General features: G+C 41.2%; 1 protein-coding gene across 2 annotated transcripts in view; it reads left to right on the forward strand.

Moving 5' to 3' along the window:
- The window catches only part of KNTC1 (kinetochore associated 1), a 97,760-nt gene that overhangs the window by 53,329 nt on the left and 19,113 nt on the right, over nucleotides 1-25,318 (forward strand). For both annotated transcript variants that reach the window (XM_009426487.5, XM_063785159.1), the window contains 18 exons: nucleotides 817-1,097; nucleotides 2,394-2,566; nucleotides 3,005-3,102; nucleotides 3,747-3,885; nucleotides 4,808-4,864; nucleotides 5,811-5,974; nucleotides 6,812-6,916; nucleotides 8,716-8,844; nucleotides 9,460-9,576; nucleotides 12,432-12,541; nucleotides 15,887-16,094; nucleotides 19,693-19,782; nucleotides 20,723-20,894; nucleotides 20,983-21,041; nucleotides 21,181-21,397; nucleotides 22,713-22,786; nucleotides 23,026-23,236; nucleotides 23,465-23,574. In XM_009426487.5, the coding sequence (XP_009424762.2) occupies nucleotides 817-1,097; nucleotides 2,394-2,566; nucleotides 3,005-3,102; nucleotides 3,747-3,885; nucleotides 4,808-4,864; nucleotides 5,811-5,974; nucleotides 6,812-6,916; nucleotides 8,716-8,844; nucleotides 9,460-9,576; nucleotides 12,432-12,541; nucleotides 15,887-16,094; nucleotides 19,693-19,782; nucleotides 20,723-20,894; nucleotides 20,983-21,041; nucleotides 21,181-21,397; nucleotides 22,713-22,786; nucleotides 23,026-23,236; nucleotides 23,465-23,574 (2,514 nt within the window). The remainder of the gene's footprint in view (nucleotides 1-816; nucleotides 1,098-2,393; nucleotides 2,567-3,004; nucleotides 3,103-3,746; nucleotides 3,886-4,807; nucleotides 4,865-5,810; nucleotides 5,975-6,811; nucleotides 6,917-8,715; nucleotides 8,845-9,459; nucleotides 9,577-12,431; nucleotides 12,542-15,886; nucleotides 16,095-19,692; nucleotides 19,783-20,722; nucleotides 20,895-20,982; nucleotides 21,042-21,180; nucleotides 21,398-22,712; nucleotides 22,787-23,025; nucleotides 23,237-23,464; nucleotides 23,575-25,318) is intronic.

Raw genomic sequence — 25,318 nt, forward strand, 5'->3', positions numbered from 1 at the left:
TTGTGCAGCCATCACCTCTATCTACTTTTTCATGACCCTGAGCAGAAACTCTGTAGCCATGAAAAAATAACTCCCCTTTCCTCTCTTCTCGCAGCCCCTGGTTATCTCTACTTTCTGTCGCTGTGAATTTGCTTATTCTAGCTATTTCATATAAGTGGAATCATACAATTAAGCATGTAAAGGAGTCCTATGACCCAAAAATTTGAGACCAGCTGTAAATAGCTTTCTCTGTGAAAACCATCTGGAGGCCGGGTGCAATGGTTCATGCCTGTAATCCCAACGCTTTGGGAGAATGAGGCTAGAGGATCACTTGAGCTCATGAGTTTGAGACTACCCTAGGCAACATAGTGAGACCTCGTCTCTACTAAAAATAACAAAAATTAGCTGGGCGTGGTGATGCGTGCCTGCAGTCCCAGCTACTTTGGAGGCTGAAGCAAGAAGATGGTGTGAGACTAGAAGGTGGAGGCTGCAGGAGCTGTGTTTATACCACTGCACTCCAGCCTGGGCAACAGAGTGAAACCCTGCCTTAAAATGAATGAATGGATGGATGTAAACAACTGGGAACTACCTTGCTGAGGTGGGGAGGGGAGGAGGGCAAAGGTCGAAAAACTACCCATCAGGTACTATGCTGGGTGATGGGATCAGTTGTACCTCAAGCCTCAGCATCACACAATATACCCAGGTGAGAAGCCCAGACATGTACCCCTGAATCTAAAATAAAAGTTGAAATTATGAAAAAAAAAACTAATGGAAATGATTATTTTAAACAATAGATTAAACAGACTTGGGACTTTGTCTTGCTTACCTTTGCTACAGGAGAACTTTGAGGTCTTTCTTTCATTTGAAGATTATAGCAATAGTTCCCTGGTAGCAGATCTCCGTGAGCAGCACATTAAAGCTCACGAAGTTGCACAGGCGAAACACAAACCTGGGAGCACCCCAGAGCCCATAGCTGCTGAGGTGAGGAGCCCAAGCATGGAATCAAAGCTGCACAGACAGGCGCTGGCCCTGCAGATGTCCAAACAAGAGCTGGAGGCAGAGCTGACCTTGAGAGCCTTAAAAGATGGGAACATCAAAACAGCACTGAAAAAATGCAGGTGACATTCCAGATCCCTGAATTGCATAGCTTCTCTGAAAGTAAATTGCGGCTGGGCACGGTGACTCATACCTGTAATCCCAGCAATTTAGGAGGCCGAGGCAGGCGGATCACAAGGTCAGGAGATCAAGACCATCCTGGCTAACATGGTGAAACCCTGTCTCTGCTAAAAATACAAAAAGTTAGCCAGGCGTGATGGCATGTGCCTATAGTCCCAGCTACTAGGGAGGCTGAGGCAGGATCGTGGCAGGTTGCAGTGAGCTGAGATCACACCACTGCACTCCAGCCTGAGCTACAGGGCAAGACTCCGTCTCACAAAAAGAAAGAAAGTAACAACTGCCTGATTTCTTCAGTCATAAGGGTAGGGCCAGTGACACTCTTTTTTCACAGAAGCAATTCTTGATTTCTCACCTTCAGAGCGTATTTTGGGCCTCAGTGTCAGAAAGTAGTAGCATAAAAGGCAAGTAAGCAATACTGCAGAGTTAGGTAACATAACCATTAAATTTAGGTTACTGTGCACTTCAGCATTTAATGGTATCCTTAGTCATTTGAAAAACAGGCTGGGGCCAGGTGTGGTGACTCACGCCTGTAATCCCAGTACTTTGGGAGGCTGAGGTGGGCAGATCACTTGAGGTCAGGAGTTCAAGACCAGCCTGGCCAACACAGTGAAACCCTGTCTCTACTAAAAATACAACTGTTAGTCGGGTGTGGTGGTGGGCACCTCTAATCCCAGCTACTCGGGAGGCCGAGGCAGGAGAATCGCTTGAACCTGGGAGGTGGAGGTTGCAGTGAGCCCAGATCGTGCCATTACACTCCAGCCTGGGTGACAGAGTGAGACTCAGTCTCAGAAAAAGAAAAACAGGCTGGGCACGGTGACTCACACCTGTAATCCCAGCAATTTGGGAGGCCAAGGCAGGAGGATTACTTCAGCCCAGGAGTTTGAGACCAGCCTGGGCAACATAGTGAGAGCTCATCTCTACAAAAAAATTTAAAAATTAGCCAAGTGTGGTGGCACACACCTGTAGTCTCAGCTACTTGGGAGGCTGAAGTGAGAAGATTGCTTGACCCTGGAGGTTGAGGCTGCAGTGAGCCATGATTGTGCCACTGCACTCCTGCCTAGGCGATAGGGCTAGAGCCTGTCTCAAAAAAACAAAAGAAAAACTACACTATATACCATGAGAACATTTAAAAGACATTTAATGTGTTGATGGTGGTGGTGATATATTAATCCAAGAAAGGCCATGCGTTTACTTTCAATGTGAGTATTCTAACTACCAATACTTTCTTTCTTCCAAAGCGACTTGTTTAAGTATCACTGCAATGCTGACACTGGGAAATTGCTATTTCTGACATGTCAGAAGCTTTGTCAGATGTTGGCTGATAATGTCCCAGTGACAGTGCCTGTGGGACTGAATCTTCCTTCCATGATACATGATCTAGCAAGCCAAGCTGCCACCATTTGCAGTCCAGGTGACAATATTTATAATATACATAGTTTTATATTCTCTGGTTCATGTCATACTTGTCTCCCAAATGCTGTCTCTTTACAATTGGACATCACGGTAATCAGACTAGAGATAGTATCTGCATTTCACAAAGGGATGCTTATAATTGATTCTCTTTGAGGATTATTGTTTGAAAGTATTTCAAAATACTAACAATGTCATTTCTGACTGTTGACATTACTTTTGTAGGATTATGAAATTCCTTGCCTCCCATATCTGATCTTATTTTCAAGTCAAGCTTGAGAAAAAATTTAACTTTTTAGGGTAGTCAAAGCTATATGGAACCTTTCTATCTACATTGTGGCCTTCCTTAGAATTTTAAATGGTAATTATTAAAAGGTTGTTTTCATTATCCTAAAGACATGAAATATGAGTTTAATGATTTTTCTCCATTTTGTTTCAGATTTTTTACTAGATGCTTTAGAACTATGTAAACATACTTTAATGGCTGTAGAGCTTTCCAGACAATGCCAAATGGATGACTGTGGAATCCTCATGAAAGTAAGTTACTTTTGAGTTTTTTCCCTTAAATCCTGGGCAACGCATTATGCACCTTTTTTTTTTTTCGGACAGGGTTTTGTTCTGTCACCCAGGCTGAAGTGCAGTGGCATGATCAAGGCTTACTGCAGTCTTGAACTGGGCTTAAGCAGTCCTCCCACCTCAGCCTTCTGAGTAGCTGGGACTACAAGTGTGTGCCACCACATCTGACTAATTAAAAAAATTTTTTTTTTTGCAGAGACAGGGTCTCACCATCTTGTCTAGGCTGGTCTTCAATTCCTGGGCTCAAGTGATTCCCCCACCTCAGCCTCTCAAAGTGCTCGGATTACAGGCATGAGCCACTGCACCTGGGCCGTTTTTTAATCATTTGCAAAGTTTATGAAAATACTGAATCCACCTCTTATGTTTTCTTACCCTAGACCGGAAAACAACGTAAGGGCATGAGGCCACTTCTCTGTTCCAGTCACTTGATTGGCTTTAATTTGCACTATCTTTCAAAACATTGGGCCTCCAGCAAGGCCTCCCTCGACATTGTCCTTCTGTTAGAGTTTAACTTAAAATGAAATTTCTATAAGCCATAGACCAGAAGAAACAATGTGTTGTGCAGCGTACTGACTTCTCTCTTTTTTGTATGATTTGGCACCTAGGCTTCTTTTGGGACACATAAAGATCCATATGAAGAGTGGTCTTACAGTGACTTCTTCAGTGAAGATGGAATTGTTCTTGAGTCACAGATGGTGCTTCCAGTGATTTATGAACTGATTTCATCTCTTGTGCCTCTAGCTGGTAAGTCTTATTTGTATCATTATTTTCTATGTGTTTCTGTCTTATGTAAATTTAAACTGTAGAGGTTTGGAGCTAGAACTACACACAGTAATGTGGGCGAACCTTATAAGCATAATGTGGAGCTAAAGAAGCAGATACAAAAGAATAAATACTGTGTGATTTCATTTATGTAAAGTACAAACACAGGCTAGGACTAAGCTGGTGCTGTTTGAAGTTAGGGCAGTGGTTACCCTTGAGGGTGGGAAAGGGAAAGGAGGGAGCTGGGGAGCTGGCAATGTTTTGTTTCTTTTTTGTTTGTTTGTTTTGTTTTGTTTTGTTTTGTTTTTGAGACGGAGTCCTGCTCTGTCACTCAGGCTGGAGTGCAGTGGCATGATCTCAGCTCACTGCAACCTCTGCCTCCTGGGTTCAAGCAATTATCGTGCCTCAGCCTCCCAGGTAGCTGGAATTACAGGCTCATGCCACCACGCCTGGCTAATTTTGTATTTTTAGTAGAGATGGGGTTTCACCATGTTGGCCAGGCTGGTCTCAATCTCCTGACCTCAAGTGATCTGCCCGCCTCAGCCTTCCAAAGTGCAGGGATTACAGGCGTGAGCCACCGCGCCCGGCCGATGTTCTATTTCTTTATCTGGATGCTGCTTCTTCAGTTTGTGGACATTTATCAGGTTATACACTTACCTGTGCATTTTCCTGTGTATATTTATTTTTAAAGCATCAGTTCGCTTTAGAACTTTTTTTATAATAGTGAAATATTTACACATCTGTGACTGTATGTGCTGTGTGAGGGTTATTTATTTATTAGTTGTATGAATTTAAGGGGTCCAAGTGCTATTTTGTTACATGGATATATTGCATAGTGATGAAGTCTGGGCTTTTAGTGTGGCCATCTATTTAGTGTTGTTTAATGTTTTATTATCTTTTGTAGAAAGCAAGAGATATCCCTTGGAGTCTACCAGTTTGCCATACTGCTCCCTTAATGAAGGTATTTGGCACAAGAAATATATAGCATTCTATTAATATTTATTTATTTATTTATTTTTATTTTTTTGAGACAGAGTCTTGCTCTGTTGCCCAGGCTGGAGTGAAATGGCATGATCGGAGCTCACTGCAACCTCTCCACCTCCTGGGCTCAAGCAGTTCTCCTGCCTTAGCGTCCCAAGTAGCTGGGATTACAGGCATGTGCCACCACGCCGAGCTAGTTCCTTTGTATTTTTAGTAGAGACAGGATTTCACCATGTTGGCCAGCCTGGTCTTGAACTCCTGACGTCAGGTGATCCACCCGCCTCAGCCTCCCAAAGTGCTGGGATTACAGGCATGAGCCACCACGTCTGGCCTTAAGATTTCTTAATAGAAAGAAATGGTGGTGTGCTCCTGTAGTCCTGGTTACTTGGGAGGCTGAGGTGGGAGGATCTCTTGAGCCCAGGAGGTCAGGGCTGCAATGAGCTATGATGGCACTACTGTACTCCAGCCTGGGCAACAGAAGACCCTATCTCTAAAAAAACAAAAAATTGTAGTTCTAGAAATTTCTTGAAATTCTAAATATGAATGTGATTTAATATCCTTAATGTAATTGTTTAGTCATTATTTTTACATTGTTATTTGTTTAAAAGTTCAGTAGATTATGTGATTTGGCTTATAGTGTTAACTTCTATGAATTTGTTTATAAATTTTTATCTTTCAAATGGAGAAATGGTTTTTCTTCAGCTAAAATAGGCAAGTTACAATCAAAGGATCTCATTAACTAGTGGACTTAGTTATTTTCTGGTTTAAGTCAAGCCTCATGTTAACTTCTCATTAACTAACTGAGAACAAACTCCATGACTGTTATCTGTATTGAAGAAGCAGGCTGTCCCTGAAAACAGTTTTCAATAATATGATCTTTCTTTGTTTAAAAAATCTAAATATTAAAATCCTTTATCACTCTGCAGGAGATGGCCTTGTTTTACCTGTTATAAATTCCATCTCTGCCCTGCTTCAGAATCTTCAGGAATCTAGCCAGTGGGAGCTAGCCCTAAGATTTGTGGTTGGTTCATTTGGTACCTGTCTTCAGCACTCTGTGTCAAACTTCATGAATGCCACTTTGAGTGAAAAGGTATAGCGTCAAGAACAAATACTTTGACTTGGGGTGAATATAGATGTAAAAGCGCTAACAGAGGAATTTGGAGTCCACGTTTTCCTGTTGTCTTTGTAGCAAGGAAATTGGTAATTCGTCAGATTTAAGAACATTTGTTGAGCATCTCTAAGAATCTGGTGTGGGAATAAGGTGCCTGCACACATTTTCATACTCATTCTTTGCAACAGCCCTGAGAGTTTCCAGTTTACAAATGTGGAAGCTCAGCTCAGATTCAGGGAGGTGGAATAAGTTAACCAAGGTTTTATATTGTAGTGGTAAGTCTTCACACTCTAAGCTTAGTGCAGTGTCCACTATACCACATTTGGTCAAAATATCTGCTGTTTGTTTTGTTATCACCTAAATGGCCAAATTATTATAATTATTTCTGAGAGTATCATTGAGCATCATTGAAGAGATTCTAGAAGACAAACTAACTGTTGATAACTCGCTTATGAAACTGGGCCTCAGAGGGAGTTGTCTTCATTTCTACTACTCTGTTGATAGGTATTAAATGCTGACTCTTTTTTAATGAACTGTATTGAGGTATAACTTTCAAAATTAAAATGCACATTTTAAGTATATCAACCAATGTACTCACCTTGTCACCAACACCACAGTGAAGACTTAGGGTATTTTTAATGCTTCCTCTTTGCTCCCTCCCAGTCAGTCCCCCACCCCTTTCTAGCACTATAGGTTAAATTCTGATACTTTTTGGATATAATGATGAATTTTCACCAAAGTTCCTTAATATTTGAAAAATTTTTCAGAATGATATATAGAACTAGACCTAAATATTTTTTTCTTCTTTTCTAAAAGTTATTTGGAGAGACTACATTAGTTAAATCAAGGCATGTTGTTATGGAATTGAAAGAAAAAGCTGTTATATTTATCAGGGAAAATGCTACAACACTACTGCACAAAGTAAGTATTTGTTCTGGGTAAAAATTTTGTTGTTTTTTTTTTTTTTTTTGCCTTTTACCTCAGTTAACTGCATATGACTCAATAGTTTATGATTCAGTACAGTAGTATTTTACTATTCAAAAACTTCAAGAAACTGTCTTATAGCTAATCAATTATATTTTTATTATGGTAATTGACATGCTATAGAGCTTTTATGAAATAGTAGTCAATCTTGTCCACTGTCGTATCCTGATTTTGGTTACTTATATTTATTTATTTTTTAGAGATGAGGTTTTTCTCTGTCACCCAGGCTGGAGTGCAGTAGTATGATCATAGTTTGCTACAGCCTTGAACTTCTGGGTTCTAGTTATCCTCCTGCCTCAGCCTCCCAAGTCACTGAGATTATAGGCATGAGCAACTGTGCCCCACTCTGTAGTTATTTATTTTACAGATTAAAGCATTCCAATGATCCTTTCACTTATTTCTATTGCAGAAATCCTAATTTTCCATTACCCTTTATTTTTTAAAAGATTCTAATATTTTAAATATTAGATTTTTTATTAGATGTTTTTAAATATTAGAAATATTTAATGTTTCATCAACTGTATTTGGTGAAAATATAGTTGCATTAAGCATTTAATTTCATTTGTCAGATTACTTCTTTAAAAAAATTGTGTGTTTTTTTTTTTGGAGACAGGGTCTCACTCCGTCACCTAGGCTATAGTGCAGAGGCACCATCATAGCTTACTGCAGCCTTGAACTCATGGGCTCAAGCAACCCTCCTGCTGCTCAGCCTCCTGAGTATCTGGGGCTGCTGGTGTGCCACCATGCCTGGCTAATTTGTAAAAATTTTTTGTAGAGACAGGTCTCACTATGTTGCCCAGGCTGGTCTTGGACTCTTGGCCTCGAGCAATCCTTCCACCTTGGTCTCCTGAAATGCTGAAAGTACAGGCATGATATTGTGCCCGGGCCCCCCAAATTTTTTTTTTTTTTTTTTTTTTTTTTTTTGAGACGGAGTCTCGCACTCTCGTCCAGGCTGGAGTGCAGTGGCGCGATTTCGGCTCACTGCAAGCTCCGCCTCCCGGATTCACGCCATTCTCCTGCCTCAGCCTCCTGAGTAGGTGGGACTACAGGTGCCCACCACCACGCCTGGCTAATTTTTGGTATTTTTAGTAGAGACCGGGTTTCACTGTGTTAGCCAGGATGGTCTTGATCTCCTGACCCTTGTGATCCACCCTCCTCGGCCTCCCAAAGTGCTGGGATTATAGGCATGAACCACCGCACCTGGCCTAAAATTTTTTATTTGGAGATAATTTCAAAGTTTCAGGAAAATTTTAAGAATAGCACAGAGATCTTTGGTATACCGTTTACTGTTTTATCATTTTCTGGCATGCTCTCTCTTTCTCTATTTTTCTATTTATATATAAAATCATTTCATATTTTGTATATATTTTTTGTATTTAGGATTTAGTTACATACATTATAGCTCTTTACCCCTAAATATTTCAGTGCCCTATAGAACTTGTAGTTGCTTTCCTTACTCTTTGGATAGTGATAAAGGACATTAAACCTAAGCAAACACATTAGAACTATGTTACTATAACTTTTCATGAAACACTTCTTCTTCTGTAGTGTCTATAATTCAATTTAGTGGTAAATAAACCTTGAGACACTGAATTCTGTTTTTTTTTCTTTAAAAAGTTTTTTTTAATTATACATTAAAATTATTCCTCTTTATTTGTATTTCTGCCCTTTGTGAACAAAGTTAATTCTGTTTTGATTGTGAAGAATTTGCTTCTTTTGCTGGTTTCTTCCTGTAGGTATTTAATTGTCGCTTGGTAGATCTTGACCTGGCGTTGGGTTACTGCACTCTCTTACCTCAAAAAGATGTGTTTGAAAATCTCTGGAAGCTCATAGATAAAGCATGGCAGAATTACGACAAAATCTTGGTATGTCCTAAGGAAGCACACCTTCAATTCTTGAAGTATTCAAGATTGGGGGGGAGAAATGAAGTTGGTTTTGCCACCTGTTTTTAAAGATTTAGTAGAAGAAATGTTGAGCTAACTCGTGATTTCTACCAGCTTCTGCTTGACTGGTGACATACTGTTGCCTGTATATGCAAGTTATGAGCATTGTTCAACCCAAAGAATTACAGTTTTTTAATTTCTTAAAATCTGTGTACACCCTTAGAACCTCAAATCTTATTTTGGTGTAGTTGAAACCCTAGACCCATGAATCAGTTTGTTTTTGTAGGATAAGTTTAACAGATAGAAAATTTCTCTTGGATATTGTGTTAAAATTTGCCTTTTATGGGGATTTTCTTGCAAGATAACTAAAATTTGGCCTTTTATTATAAAGGAAAGCCAGGCTAAATGTATAGCATTATACGAAAACCTGAATTACCTAAATATTACATAAGAAGTAACGACTGTGTACAAAATAATATGTAACATTCTACACGGTTATCACAAAGTTATGATTTTTATTGTTGCATTTCATCTAAAAGGTGTTATAAGAATACATTCTACTTACGATTGAACTTTAATTCTCTTTTAATTTTTTAGGCAATATCTCTGGTGGGCTCTGAGCTGGCAAGTCTCTATCAGGAAATAGAAATGGGGCTTAAGTTCCGTGAACTCAGTACTGATGCCCAGTGGGGCATTCGTCTTGGTAAACTTGGTGTGAGTATTCTTTGTACTGCTGTCATCGATTCTGTTAATTACCGGCTTGGAAAATTTAAAACAAAGATTTTGTTGTTCTTTACTTTTGGGAGGAGAGTGTATGTGTACTGCTTCATACATTTTATTAACTACACACATAGGTGCTTTCAAAGAAATAAGGAACTTTTTGCCTCATTTCCTTTTTTCTGTATTTTTAAGGAAATTAAAAGGGGCCTGACATTTTCAGCTGCTTAACTTTCTCATTTATAGGTATATATCTACTATCAATTGACATTTATGCTATTTCAGGCCTAGCCTTTAGCCTCATACTTTTGTTTTCTGCTGCTGTTATTTAAAGATAATATTAAAATGTATATACAGCTATATACCATGCTTCAAGAACTCCTAGTGAGAGGTGACAGTGTGCTGGCAGTCCTCACAGCCCTCGCTCGCTCTCGGCGCCTCCTCTGCCTGGGCTCCCACTTTGGCGGCACTTGAGCCCTTCGGCCTGCCGCTGCACTGTGGGAGCCCCTTTCTGGGCTGGCCAAGGCCAGAGCCGGCTCCCTCAGCTTGCAGGGAGGTGTGGAGGGAGAGGCGCGAGCAGGAACCCAGCTGCGCACGGCGCTTGCGGGCCAGCTGGAGTTCCGGGTGGATGTGGGCTTGGCGGGCCCTGCACTCGGAGCGGCCGGCGGGCCCTGCACTCGGAGCGGCCGGCCGGCCCTGCCGGCCCCGGGCAGTGAGGGGCTTAGCACCCGGGCCAGCGGCTGCGGAGGGTGTACTGGGTCCCCCAGCAGTACCAGCCCACTGGCGCTGTGCTCGATTTCTCGCCGGGCCTTAGCTGCCTTCCCACGGGGCAGGCCTTGGGATTGCAGCCCGCCATGCCTGAGCCTTCCCCCGCCTCCGTGGGTTCCTGTGCAACCCGAGCCTCCCCGACAAATGCCGCCCCATGCTCCACGGCGCCCAGTCCCATGGACCACCCAAGGGCTGAGGAGTGTGAGCGCACGGCGCGGGACTGGCAGGCAGCTCCACCTGCAGCCCCAGTGCGGGATCCGCTAGGTGAAGCCAGCTGGGCTCCTCAGTCTGGTGGGGACGTGGAGAGTCTTTATATCTAGCTCAGGGATTGTAAACACACCAATCAGCACCCTGTGTTTAGCTCAAGGTTTGTGAATGCACCAATCGACACTCTGTATCTAGCTGCTCTGGTGGGGCCTTGGAGAACCTGTGTGTCGAAACTCTGTATCTAACTAATCTGATGGGGACGTGGAGAACCTTTGTATCTAGCTCAGGGATTGTAAACGCACCAATCAGCGCCCTGTCAAAACAGGCCACTCGGCTCTACCAATCAGCAGGATGTGGGTGGGGCCAGATAAGGGAATAAAAGCAGGGTGCCCGAGTCAGCACTGGCAACCCGCTCGGGTCCCCTTCCACACTGTGGAAGCTTTGTTCTTTAGCTGTTTGCAGTAATCTTGCTACTGCTCACTCTTTGGGTCCACGCTGTTTTTATGAGCTGTGAGACTCACATGAAGATCTGCAGCTTCTTTCCTGAGTGAAGACCACGAGCCCACCGAGAGGAAGGAACAACTCCAGACGCTCTGCCTTAAGAGCTGTAACACTCACTGCGAAGGTCTGCAGCTTCACTCCTGAGCCAGCGAGACCACGAACCCACCAGAAGGAAGAAACTCCGAACACATCTGAACATCAGAAGGAACAAACTCCAGACGCGCCACCTTAAGAGCTGTAACACTCACCTCGGGGGGTCCGCGGCTTCATTCTTGAAGTCAGTGAGACCAAGAACCCACCAATTCCGGACACACTAGCAGAGGGGACGTAAATGGCCTTTATTTTTCTTTCTTTTTTTCTTTTCTTTTTTTTTTTTTTTTTTTTTTTGAGACAGAGTCTTGCTCTTTTGCCAGGCTGGAGTGCAGTGGGATAATCTCGGCTCACTGCAACATCCGCCTCCCGGGCTCGGGCAATTCCCCTGCCTCAGCCTCCCAAGTAGCTGGGACTACAGGCATGCACCACCACGCCCGGCTAATTTTTTGTATTTTAGTAGAGACAGGGTTTCACTGTATTGGCCAGAACGGTCTCCCATCTCTTGACCTCGTGATCCGCCCACCTCGGCCTCCCAAAGTGCTGGGATTACAGACGTGAGCTACCGCGCCCAGCCTTGAGCTTTATTTTTGACATGTAAAAGAACAGACAAGCAGCCAGGGCGCAATCTTGTCTTTGACAAGATCTCATTCTGTCACCCAGGCTGGAGTGCAGTGGCATCATGGCTCACTGCAGCCTTGACCTCTAGGGCCTAAGTGATCCTCCCAGCTTAGCCTCCTGAGTAGCTGGGACTACAGGCATGCACCACCATGCCCAGCTAATTGTTTTGTATTTTTTTGTAGAGACAAGGTTTCCATGTTGGCCAAGCTGGTCTCAAACTCCTGACCTCAAGTGATCCACCCGCCTCAGCCTCCCACAGTGCTGGGATTATAGGCATGAGCCAAAACCCTGTTTTCTTTACCAAAAATATAAGACATTTTATTTGCTAACAATTGACTTATCAGAAAGGTAATCAGTACAGAAATGCTATATGTTTTGAAGCTTAATTCTTCTGCAGTAATGGAACTGGTGTTCTGTTGACATTAACAATCAAACTTTTCAGATGAAGAGGCAATGGTTAGGATGACTAAGAGGAGTTTCAGACCCATGTACACCTCAAATCTCAGAATGATGGCTGGGTTGGGTAGTGTGAGGTTGGAGGAGCTATAGACAAATGTTTCTTTTTAAAAAAGGATACTAAGAAGGCAAGTCATGATGTTGCCCTTACTCTGATACATTTCAGTGTAGAGGGTTTTTTTGGTTTGTTTTTTTCTTTTCATTTCTAGATTTCTTTTCAACCAGTTTTCAGGCAACATTTTCTCACCAAGAAAGACCTCATTAAAGCTCTTGTGGAGAATATAGATATGGACACAAGCCTCATTTTGGAATATTGCAGGTAATTCTTTAAACATTAACGGTATTTTTGCTGTTAACAAACTGGTAATTCTTATTGCAAGAACACAGTAATAACGATGATTATTTTATGAGGTCCGTAGACCGCTATTTTCTTTTGCTCATTCCCAAACTGAGTAAATATGAAATCAGATTAGAGTCTCTTATGATACCACTATTTAAATTCACCATTTAGTGTTTCCCAAACTTGTCTCCTGATAAGCATTGCCTAGGGCACTTGATTTCAAATGCAGGTTTCTGGGCCTCTCTGGCAGTTCTGACTCAGTGGGTCTGGACCAAGACCTAGAAATCGCTGGTCTCTAATAGGAGCTCAGGTGATTCCTATGATCAGAAAAGTTGGAGAATATTCTTCTGAGTAATAAACTTCTAAATCAGGTTAACTAGGGAGCAAAGTAATCTTAAAAATTAATGAAAAGTATGATTTAGGGAGAATTTCTAATTTCCTATCAAAAATGTTTATAAAAGAATTTTTTTTTTTATTTAATTTCTTTATTTGAGACGGAGTCTCCCTCTGTCACCCAGGCTGGAGTGCAGTGGCGTAATCTCAGCTCACCGCAACCTCCACCTTCAAGCCATTCTCTGGCCTCAACCTCCCAAGTAGCTGGAATTACAGGCATGCACCACCACGCCTGGCTAATTTTTATATTTTTAATAGAGATGGGGTTTCACCATGTTGGCCAGGCTGGTCCCGAACTCCTGACCTCAAGTGATTCACCCGCCTCGGCCTCCCAAAGTACTGGGATTATAGGCGTGAGCCACTGCGCCTGAACAAGAATTTTTAGAACTAAGATAAAATGTGTTATTTATAGATTCAGCTGACTTTGATGAGTAGGGATAAATGATTTGTAATTTATATCTCAGATGTTTCTGTCTAGTAAATACAAGGACTCGTTTTCTGGTTTCAGAATGCTTTCAGATATGTCACCTCATTTAATTTTTGTAGTTCTTATTGCATATGTTGCCAGTTGATATATGAGAAAACAAACCCATAGTATGTGACCTGCTCAAGGTCAAATTATTAATGACTGCTTCTAAAATATTATGGGTGCTATAACCTCCATCTGATTTGTAACAGATTAATGGAATCTGAGTTATTGAGAATGAAACTGCTTGGTACATTTCCTGCACTGGGCAGGCATCTAGTTCTTTGTCTCTGTGGATAGTGGGGAAAGACCGTGGCTGTCACCATCTAGTACCTGTAAGTCAAGGACTATAGGCTGCCCATAGCTCGAAGGAGCACTGACTTAAAAGAGTAGTTTGAAATAACAAAACTATGTCATTCTTCAGTTTAGAGTGTTATAAATCCAGAATAGGGTATGCACACTCTTATCTTTTTTATTAATTTGAACTTCTGCTAGATTCTTCTGTGATGTTTTATGGTGCAGGACACTTTTTTGAAATTTAAATAGCTATAATGTCAAGTTCATTTCATAATTATTCTACTTACGTGGCATTGATGATTTGTATTCATATGATAGTGACACTTCTGCCTCAGGCAGTGTATCTGAATAAATTTAGATAACCTTTAGAATATCAGAGAGTGACTTGGAAATGGTGGTACTTAAGCCTTTTATTGATACTTTAGTTATGCTGTATAGCAAATTAAACTATCACTGTGTTATTAATAGGGTCTAAAAAGGCATTTCAGTTGTCATTTTGTCTATAGTAACCAGATTCTTTTTTTTTTTTTTTTTTTTTTGTGAGATGGAGTCTCGCTCTGTCACCCAGCCTGAAGTGCAGTGGTGCAATCTTGTCTCACTGCAACCTCCACCTCCTGGGTTCAAGCGATTCTCCTGCCTCAGCCTCTTGAGTAGTTGGGATTACAGGCGCATGCCACCACGCCAGGTTAATTATTTGTATTTTAGTAGAGACCGGGTTTCACCATGTTACCCAGGCTGGTCTTGAACTCCTGAGCTCAGGCAATCCACCCGTCTCGACCTCCCAAAGTGCTAGGATTACAGGCGTGAGCCACCGTGCCTGGCCTAATTTTTGTATTTTTGGTAGAGATGGGGTTTCACCATATTGGTCAGGCTGGTCTCCAACTCCTGACCTCGTGATCCACCTGCCTCGGCCTCCCAAAGTGCTGGGATTACAGGCGTGAATCACGTGCCCAGCCTAATTTTTTTTATATTTAAAAAAAAAAACAAAACAGCTTTTTGGCCAGCTATGGTGGCTAACGCCTATAATCCCAACACTTTGAGGGGCCAAGGCAGGAGGATCGCTTGAGGCCAGGAGTTGGAGACCAGCCTTGGTGACATAGTGAGAGCCCCATCTCTACAAAGGTAAAAAAATTCACTGAAGTGTTGTGGCGCATGCTTGTAGTTCCAGCTACTTGAGAGGTTGAGGTGGGAGGATTACTTGAGCCCAGGAGTTTGAGACTGCAGTGAGCCTTGATCATGCCGCTGCACTTTAGCCTGGGGAACAGAATGAGACCCTGTCTCAAAAAAACAAAAAAAATCCAACTTTTTGTTTTGTTGATCCTTGGTATTGTTTTTGTTTCAATTTCATTTATTTCTGCTCTGATCTTTATTACTTCTTTTCTTTTACTAATTTTGTTTGGTTTGCTCTTCCTTTTCTACTTCTTTAAGATGTATTGTTAGGTTGTTTATGAATTTTTTCTACTTTTTTGATGTGTAGGCACTTATAGATATAAACTGTTTTCAGCTTTTAATCATTACAAAGAGTTGCTGCAGAAGACATCCTTACTAACATGTATATTTTTCTTCTTAGGTGAAATTTGTAAATGTTGCATTTTTATACTAAAGAGCATAAATATTTTCAATTTTATTACAGATTTCTCTCCAATATTCTAACAGTTTACACACCCACCAGGAATAATACCTGATTTTTTTTTTTTTTTTTTTGAGATGGAGTCTTGCTCTGTTGCCCAAACTGGGGTGCAGTGATGCAATCTTGGCTCACCACAACCTCCACCTCCCGGGTTCAAGCAATTCTCCTGCCTCAGCTTCCCGAGTAGCTGGGACTACAGCCATGCGCCACCATGCCTGGCTAATTTTTGTATTTTTAGTAGAGATGGGGTTTCACTATGTTGGCCAGGCTGGTCTCAAACTCCTGACCTCGTGATCTGTTCACCTTGGCCTCCCAAAGTGCTGGGATTACAGGTGTGAGCCACTGCACCCGGCCTAATATCTGATTTTTAAAAGGCAATAATTAGCTTTGATGACAGGTAGTTTGTCTGATTTTGAGACTGGACAATGACAAGGTTAAATTTCAACAATGGAAGCATGTACCCAAGTGTTTTGTCAGATACTTTGCATGGAAATGCCTGCAGTTTGGGAGACTGGTGTGTATTGAATGCTTCTTTTAGCACATTTCAGTTGGACTGCGATGCAGTTCTTCAGCTCTTCATTGAAACGCTGCTCCACAACACAAATGCCGGCCAAGGCCAGGGAGATGCAAGCATGGACTCTGCAAAGCGGCGGCATCCCAAACTCCTGGCCAAAGCCCTTGAGATGGTTCCTTTACTGACGAGCACAAAAGATTTGGTCATCAGTCTTAGTGGAATACTACATAAGGTAGACACACAGTGAAATGAATCGGGTCATCTCAGCCATCCCTCCCACCCTTAATAATTAGATACATTAGTAACAAATTGGATGTATAAGTCTATATTTTTATCAACTTTTAATTTGAAATATTCTCTTGATTTCTATATTTTTAACACAGTTAAATACAATTTTCCCATTTTTCAAAATAGAAATAGCTTTTCTTCCCCAGATTTTTGAAAACCTTACACATTCTTTGAATTTATATGAGCTAGAGAGAAATGTATAAATCAAAACAAGCAATTTCCCTATAACTCCACTCCCTAGAGATGAAGATGTTAATAGTGTGGTGTAGTAACTATCTTAAACTAAATATACTCTTCTGTGACCCTCTTTTTTCACTTAACATATGGTCATTATATGTCATTACATACACATCTATCTCAAAAGAAACAATTTCTTTTTCATCTTTTTCATGGTCCTGCCGGAAATGTCTTTTTTCTTTTTCTTTTCTTTTTTTTTTTTTGAGACGAGGTCTTGCTCTGTTGCCCAGGCTGGAGTGCAGTGGTATGAATGTGACTCACTACAGCCTCTATGTCCTGGGCTCAAGTGATACTCCAGCCTCAGCCTCCCGAATAGCTGGGATTACAGGTGTGCACCATCATGCCTGGCTCATTTTTGTATTTTTAGTAGAGATGGAATTTCACCATGTTGTCCAGGCTGGTTTCAAACTCCTGGCCTCAAGTGATCCTCCCACCTTGGCCTCCCAAAGTGCTAGGAATACAGAGGTGAGCCACCAGGCCCAGTGAACCGTCATTTTTGACAGATGCATAACTATTATTCCATTATATGGATAAAACATGCCGTATTTAACCAGGCTTTTATGGTTAGACATTTAAACTTTTTTTTTTTTAATTTGAGATAGGGTCTCACTGTCACCCAGGCTGGAGTGCAGTGGTGTGAACATGGCTCATGGCAGCCTTGACCTCCTGGGCTCAAGTGATCCTTCTACCTCAGCCTCCCAGATAGCTGGAACTGTAGGTGCATGCCGCCATACCCCAGTAATTTTTTTAATTTTTAAAATTTTTTAAATTAAAAAAAATTTTTTTTGTGCAGATGAATCTCACTGTGTTATCTGGGTATGGCTGGGTAAATTTTATTATTATAAATTGTTATAATTAATATCTTCATACATATTTTTATACTTTTGTCTGATTTGTTTTTTAGTTTTTTTTAAGAGAAGGGGGTCTCACTATATTGCCCAGGTTGGCCTCTAACTCCTGGGCTCAAGTGATCGTCCTGTTCAGCCTCCTGAGTAGCTGGAACTACAGGGACTACACCTGGCTTCTGCTCAGTATTTGTTTAGGAGATCTTCTGATCTTCTGAGAATTGGAATGTTTGGTCAGGGGGTAGTTTAATGGAGAAATGAAGGTGAATGGCAGGGAAAAAAAATTTTTTTTTTTTTTCTGAGATGGAGTTTTGCTCTTGTTGTCCAGGCTGTAGTCTAATGGCGCAGTCTCGGCTCGCTGTAGCCTCTGCCTCCTGGGTTCTCCTGCCTCAACCTTCCAACTAGCTGGGATTACAGGCATGCGCCACCACGTCCAGCTAATTTTTTGTATTTAGCAGCAATAGGGTTTCATCATGTTGGTCAGGCTGGTCATGAACTCCTGACCTCAGGTGATCTACCTGCCTCAGCCTCCCAAAGTGCTGGAATTACAGGCATGAGCCACTGTGCCCAGTCTGGAAATAAAATTTTAAGCCTGAAATAAATATTTCAGTTTTATATTTTGCTTGCAATTCAGCCAAAAATTACATAGATTGCTCAAAATTTCTAGGTAACAATATTTCATCTTCCCACTTTGTTCAATGTTGTTTTTCATGCGACTTTTGTTGGCATTTAAAAAATAGGCCAGCCTGGGGAACATAGTAAGAATTTGTCACTACAAAAAATTTTTTTTAATTAGTTAGGCCTAGTGGTACGTGCCTGTAGTCCCAGCTATTTGGGAAGCTGAAGAGGGGAGGATTGCTTGAGCCCAGGAGGTCAAGGCTGCAGTGAGTTGTGATTGCACCACTGCACTCCAGCCTGGGTGACAGAGCGAGACTCTGTGTCAAAAATAAAAAGGAAAAAAGTAATGGTGTGTGGGTAGAAAGAAAGAACAAAGAGAAGACTTCCTTTTTTTGTTTTTGTTGTTGTTGTTGTTGTTGTTGTTGTTTTGAGATGAAATCTCACCCCGTTGTCCAGGCTGGAGTGTAATGGCACGATCTTGGCTCACTGCAACCTCCGCCTCCTGGGTTCAAGCGATTCTCCTGCCTCTGCCTCCTGAGTAGTTGGGACTACAGGCATGCACTACCACGCCGGCTAATTTTTGTATTTTTAATAGAGACAGGATTTCGCCATGTTGGCCAGGCTGGTCTCAAATGCCTGACCTCAGGTGATCCACCTGCCTTAGCCTCCCAAAGTGTTGGGATTACAGGCATGAGCCACTGTACCCAGCCTGACTTCCTTTCTTTTTGTGTTAATATGTATATATGCCACACAATTAATTCTTGCACTATAGTATATAGTTAGAGCTAAAACAGAATCCTTTGAGAAACTTGCTTGGAGGCCCACAGTTTTACTCATGTCATTTCTAAGAAAAGGATCAGTTTCTTTCTGTTCCAATTTTCCCATCGTAAATGAAAGAAAGGGAACTTTAATTTCAAAATCTTATAAAATTTTGACCATACCCCTACCCTTTCTATGCTTTTAGTATCTTAAGAGCTTCCTTCTTTTTTTTTGAGACATAGTCTGGTTCTTTTGTTCAGCCTGGAGAGCAGTGGCGTGATCTCAGCTCACTGCAACCTCCACCTCCCAGGTTCAAGCAATTCTCCTGCCTCAGCCTCCCAAGTAGCTGGGACTACAGGTGAATGCCACCACACCCAGCTAATTTTTGTATTTTTGGTAGAGATGGGGTTTCACCCTGTTGGCCAGGCTGGTCTTGAACTCTTGACCCCAGGTGATCCACCCGCCTTGGCCTCCCAAAGTGCTGGGATTACAGGCAAGAGCATCCTTCTTTATTAAAACAAGACTGCCTTGTGCAGCTTTTAAAAACAGCCTTTGAGACCTTTTTTTAGCATGTATGTTTATCCTCACAGGTAATTTTAGAGGTGAGAAAATTGTAGCTCTTAAAATATTTTTATTTATTTATTTATTTTTGAGATGGAGTCTCGCTCTGTCACCCAGGCTGGAGTGCAGTGGCGCAATCTCAGCTCACTGCAAGCTCCGCCTCCCGGGTTCACACCATTCTCCTGCCTCAGCCTCCCGAGTAGCTGGGACTACAGGTGCCCGCCACCACGCCCTAATTTTTTTTTGTATTTTTAGTAGAGACGGGGTTTCACCGTGTTTGCCAGGATGGTCTCGATCTCCTGACCTCGTGATCCACCCGCCTCGGCCTCCCAAAGTGCTAGGATTACAGGCGTGAGCCACCGTGCCCGGCCGATTGTAGCTCATTTTTAAGGGAGTAATTAATTTAACAATGTAGTGCAGTGAGATTTTTATATTTGTAATCTGTGCTGATTATTGTAATTGAATAAAATTTCAACATGGCAAAGTCTTATCAAGTTTTGATATATTTTTGTTTTTATACAGTTGGATCCTTATGACTATGAAATGATTGAAGTTGTCTTGAAAGTTATAGAACGAGCTGATGAAAAGATAACCAATATTAATATTAATCAGGTATGACAAATATATCAAAGATGTAAAAATCATCTTTCTGCTTTTATTTGGATCATAAATCATATCATTATCCAGGGCCTTTCCAAATTATCTATTGAATTCCCTTTAAACTCTGTGGTTTATTTTAGGTTTTTAAAAATCTTTACAAATCTTTAAAAAAAGAAAAAGCTTTTCATGACATTCCTATTTTATCACTTATCTTCATCCTTTTTTTGCTGTTTTGAGGTGATTTAAATAACCTCTCCTGCTGTCGAAGAGTATGAAGTCACGACAGAACTAATTGTGAAGAATTAAGGCAACATTTGCCATGTAGGAAGTGGAAAAGGCCATGGGACTGAGAGTTAGGTCAGCTCTGTGTATTAATGGGTAGGTCCAAGACCTACTCAATTATGTCTCAGTACTTTCATTAACTTCTTCATCGTTTCTGAATTTTGGTCATAGTGGCTTTTATACTTTTTAATTTGATTTTAGAAATTAATATTTTAGAAATATTTTAATATGTTAATAAGACTTATTATATAAGAAAATATATCAATTCAAAAGATTATACAAAGTTCCCTAATATAAAATATAAACATAGGAAAGATAAGAGCGTAGAGAATTTAGATCTGTAGCCTCTATATTTAAAATGAAATCAAGTATTTTGAATTATATCTCAAATTATTTGAAGAGCAGATAACTGTCAAGCTCTTATTTACAAAACATCTACCAACAACAGGGCACCAGTGGTTTCTCCTCATAGGATTCCTTTAATCATTGTATATAAATTATAGTTTAGATGAATAATGTTAAAGAGAATACTAGAAAAGGTTTTGATCCTCTTTCTGAAAACAAGATGGTCTCAGGAATGGAAACTTTTGATGGTATACTGTTAGATGATTTTATGACAGTTTAGGATTGGGTTACTCTTACTGGACAAAAGTTTTTTATTTTAATATAGGCATTGAGTATTCTGAAACATTTGAAGTCATACAGAAGAATTTCTCCTCCCGTGGATCTAGAATATCAGTATATGTTGGAACATGTCATAACTTTGCCATCAGCTGCCCAAACTAGACTGCCTTTTCACCTGATATTCTTTGGCACAGCACAGAACTTCTGGAAAATTCTCTGTATGTGTTCATTAACTTTTTATGAATTTTACTGGATAGCCAAATTTTTTTTCTTAAGCAAATCATACTTTCCTTGTTTCCTTTCTAGCTACAGAACTCAGTGAAGAATCTTTCCCAACATTGCTCTTAATTTCAAAATTAATGAAGGTAATGGGTTAAAACATTGTAAGACATTTCTGTATCCTGTAATTAATTCTGACCCCGTATAGAAGATTTTTCTGCTGCTTTCATGTAAAACCTTATATGTGAATATGTGCTTCAGCCATAACCTTCCTTTTCTTTGAAGTTCTCTCTGGACACTCTGTACGTGTCTACAGCAAAACACGTTTTCGAAAAAAAACTGAAGCCAAAGCTCCTGAAGTTAACACAAGCTAAATCCTCAACACTGATTAACAAGGAAATAACTAAGATCACGCAGACCATCGAATCCTACTTACTCTCTATAGTCAACCCAGAGTGGGCTGTAGCTATTGCCATCAGCCTTGCCCAGGATATCCCTGAAGGTAAGAGCTCTTCTTTTAAAATTGTAGTTAAAAAAAAAAAAAAAAAAAGTACTCTTTTTGCATCTTTAAGGAGAAGCAGGATGGTAGTTTTCAAATGTATTTGCTTGCTCTCTTAACTGTGGTGAATGCTGAAACGCTCAAGGGCAGTGGGCATGGGCAGGGAGGCAGGCAATTTCCAACTTGTCCTTGTGCCTTCTTTGGGATGTGACCTTTGCTAGGAATAGGCAGTGATGGGTACTTTTAATATCCAATCACACTTTCTTTTTTTTTTTTTGAGATGGAGTCTTGCTCTGTCGCCAGGCTGGAGTGTAGTGGCATGATCTTGGCTCACCGCAACCTCCACCTCCCGGGTCCAAGTGATTCTCCTGCCTCAGTCTCCCGAGTAGCTGGGACTACAGGTGCGCGCCACCATGCCCAGCTAATTTTTGTATTTTTAGTAGAGATGGGGTTTCACCATGTTGGCCAGGATGATCTCGATCTCTTGACCTCGTGATCCGCCCGCCTCGGCCTCCCAAAGTGCTGGGATTACAGGCGTGAGCCACTGCACCTGGCCCAATCGCACTTTCAATGAGGAATCTTTAGATAGTCTCACATAACCAAACAGGTGCACAAGCATAGGCACTCACTGCTACATTTTTGGTTGTAACAAAAGTTGAAAGTGAGTTTTTAAAAAATGCTCAGGTCAGGAACTGGTTAGAAAATAGGGTGTATTCATAGAATGAAATATTATGGGGCTGATTTGGAGAGATATCCAAGATATGAAGTGAGAACAGCAAATTATACTAGAATATGTATGGTATTACCCATTAGGGTTAAGATGCACATGCATGCATGTGTGAACACAGACTGACAAACACACACAGAAAACTCCTAAAGGCATATAAGAATCTAGAGAATAGGAATGGAATCTGATGAGAGGGCCCTGGTGGGCTTTTTTTTTTTTTTTTAAACAGAGTCTTGCTCTGTCGCCCAGTTTGGAGTGCAGTGGCGTGATCTTGGCTCACTGCAACCTCTGCCTCAGCCTCTCGAGTAGCTGGGACTACAGGCATGCACCACCATGCCCAGCTAATTTTTGTATTTTCAGTAGAGACAGGGTTCTTCCGTGTTGGCCAGGGTGGTCTCAAACTCCTGACCTCAGGCGATCCACTTGCCTTGGCCTCCCAAAGTGCTGGGATTACAAATATGAGCCACTGTGCCCAGCCATGAGTATGCATTTTTGTAATTTTTAAAAAGTTGCTAATTTGACCAAAATACATTTTCTTGAAAAGATTAAGATTTGCCTGTAAATCTTTATTTATTTATTTATTTATTTTAGGTTCCTTCAAGATGTCTGCTTTGAAATTCTGCCTTTATTTAGCTGAGAGATGGCTACAGAATATCCCATCGCAGGTGTGTCTGAACTATCAGATTGGCGGCTTCTCTTCTTCCTAATTAAATTGTACTAGCTTAATTTACCTTCTCATGCTGCCCTGGTGCCTAAAATGGAGAAGGAAGACCAAGGCTTTATGTAGATGCTTAGGAACATAACTGAGGAAGGGGGGAGGGATTGTGATTGATAAAGATGGATGCTTGGCTTCAACTGAGGCTTACAAAGTAAGATTTTCTTTTTGCTTGGAATTGTTTAAAAGGACGAAAAACGTGAAAAAGCCGAGGCTTTGTTGAAGAAGCTTCATATCCAGTACCGGCGATCGGGCACAGAAGCTGTGCTCATAGCCCACAAGCTGAACACTGAGGAATATTTAAGAGTGATCGGAAAGCCAGCACATCTTATTGTCAGTCTCTACGAACATCCTAGCATCAATCAAAGAATTCAGAATTCATCTGGCACAGATTATCCTGGTGAGGACAAAACAATTTTTTTGTTGTCCAAGAAAAGCTATTATTTTGATTCTCAGTTTTATGTATATATGTACGTGTACATATATATTACTTACATATGCTTATATATGTATATACTTAAACATACTTATATGTGTATGCATGTGCATATATACACATACACATATAAGTATTCAATATAAATATTTAAAACTTGAGTTTTTCTTTTCTTTATTTTGAATATCTTAGATATTCATGCAGCAGCTAAAGAAATAGCCGAAGTCAATGAAATTAATTTGGAAAAAGTCTGGGACATGTTGTTGGAAAAATGGCTATGCCCTTCAACAAAACCTGGTGAAGTAAGTACTCGCTGCCCAAGAGTATCTGTAGTTGAGTATGCACCGATGGCTTCTTCTCAAAGGCTAAATATTTATCCCGCATGATACAGCCTTCTAATTAGGAGCACAGACTCTTCAAAGAAGGAAGTTTCTTTGTTTGTTTTGTTTTTGAGATGGAGTCTTGCTTGTTGCCCAGGCTGGAGTGCAATGGCACGGTCTCGGCTCACTGCAACCTCTGCCTCCTGGGTGCAAGTGATTCTCCTGCCTCAGCCTCCCGAGTAGCTGGGATTATAGGCGCCTGCTACCACACCCAGCTGATTTTTGTATTTTTGGTAGAGACGGGGTTTCACCATGTTGGTCAGACTAGCCTCGAACTCCTGACCTTGTGATCCTCCTGCCTCAGCCTCTCAAAGTGCTGGGATTACAGGCGTGAGCCACTGCACCTGGCCTCTTTTGTTTGTTTTTTAAAGACAGAGTTTCGCTCTGTCACCCTGGCAAGTGCAATGGCACAATCACGGCTTACTGCAGACTCGAATTCCTAGGCTCAAGCAGTCCTCCCCACCTCAGCCTCCCGAGTAGCTGGGACTACACGTGTGCATCACCATGTGTGGCTAATGTTTTGTTTTTTTTGTTTGTTTGTTTTGTAGAGACAGGGTCTCTCACTTTGTTGGCCAGGCGGGTCTCAAACTCCTGGCCTCAAGTGAGCCTCCCGCCTCGATTTCCCAAAATGCTGGGATTACAGGCATAAGCCACTGTGCCTGTCTGGAACTTTTGTTCATTATATTACCCTCTGTTATCTGATAAGTTTTAAAGAGATTGTTTACTTTTTTTTTTTTGGATACAGAGTCTTACTCTGTCATCCAGTCTGGAGTGCAGTGGCTTGATCTCAGCAACCTCTGCCGAGGTTCAAGAGATTCTCCCTCCTCAGCTTCCCGAGTAGCTGGGGTTACAGGTGTGCGCCACTATGGCCAGCTAATTTTTGTATTTTTAGTAGAGTTGGGGTTTCACCATGTTGGCCAAGCTGGTCTTGAACTCCCGACCTCAGGTGATCCGCCCGCCTTGGCCTCCCAAAGTGTTGGGATTACAGACGTGAGCCACCACGCCTGGCCTGTGGTTGCTTACTTTTTGTTTAAATATTGTTTTGTAGCTGTTTTACCTTTCAGTTGATGATTTCAGATGCTGTCTTGTATGAAAGAAATGGCCTGTTCTTTTACTCAGATTCATGTGATTAACTTTTTGTTTTGAAATAATTTAAAATGTACACAAAAATGCAAAAATAGTAAAAAAAGAATTCCTATATACACCTTTCACCCAGATCCATGAATTTTTAACATTTTGCCATATTTGCTTCATCTCTCCTCTATAATTGATACACTTACAATATTTTTCTGAACCATTGGAGAGTGAATTGCACATGGCATACCCCCTTACCCCCTGAATATTTTAAAGGTGTATTTCCCAAGAACAGGATTTTCTCTAATCCAACCATAATATAATTATCAAAATCAGAAATTTAATGGTGATATAATTGAATTTATGGTCCATTTTGCAGTTACACCAATTGTCCTAATAACGTTTTTTATATAAGCAGTTTTCTCCTCCAGGTCCAGGATCTTGTCTAGGACTATGTCTTGCATTTGTTGGTCATGTCTCTAGTCTGTTTTTTTTTTTTTTTGACACAGAGTCTGGCTCCATTGCTCAGGCTGGAGTGCAGTGGTACAATATCAGCTCACTGCAACCCCCACCTCCTGGGTTCAAGCGAGTC

This window comes from Pan troglodytes, chromosome 10 (assembly GCF_028858775.2).
Source record: "Pan troglodytes isolate AG18354 chromosome 10, NHGRI_mPanTro3-v2.0_pri, whole genome shotgun sequence".
NCBI lineage: Eukaryota > Metazoa > Chordata > Mammalia > Primates > Hominidae > Pan > Pan troglodytes.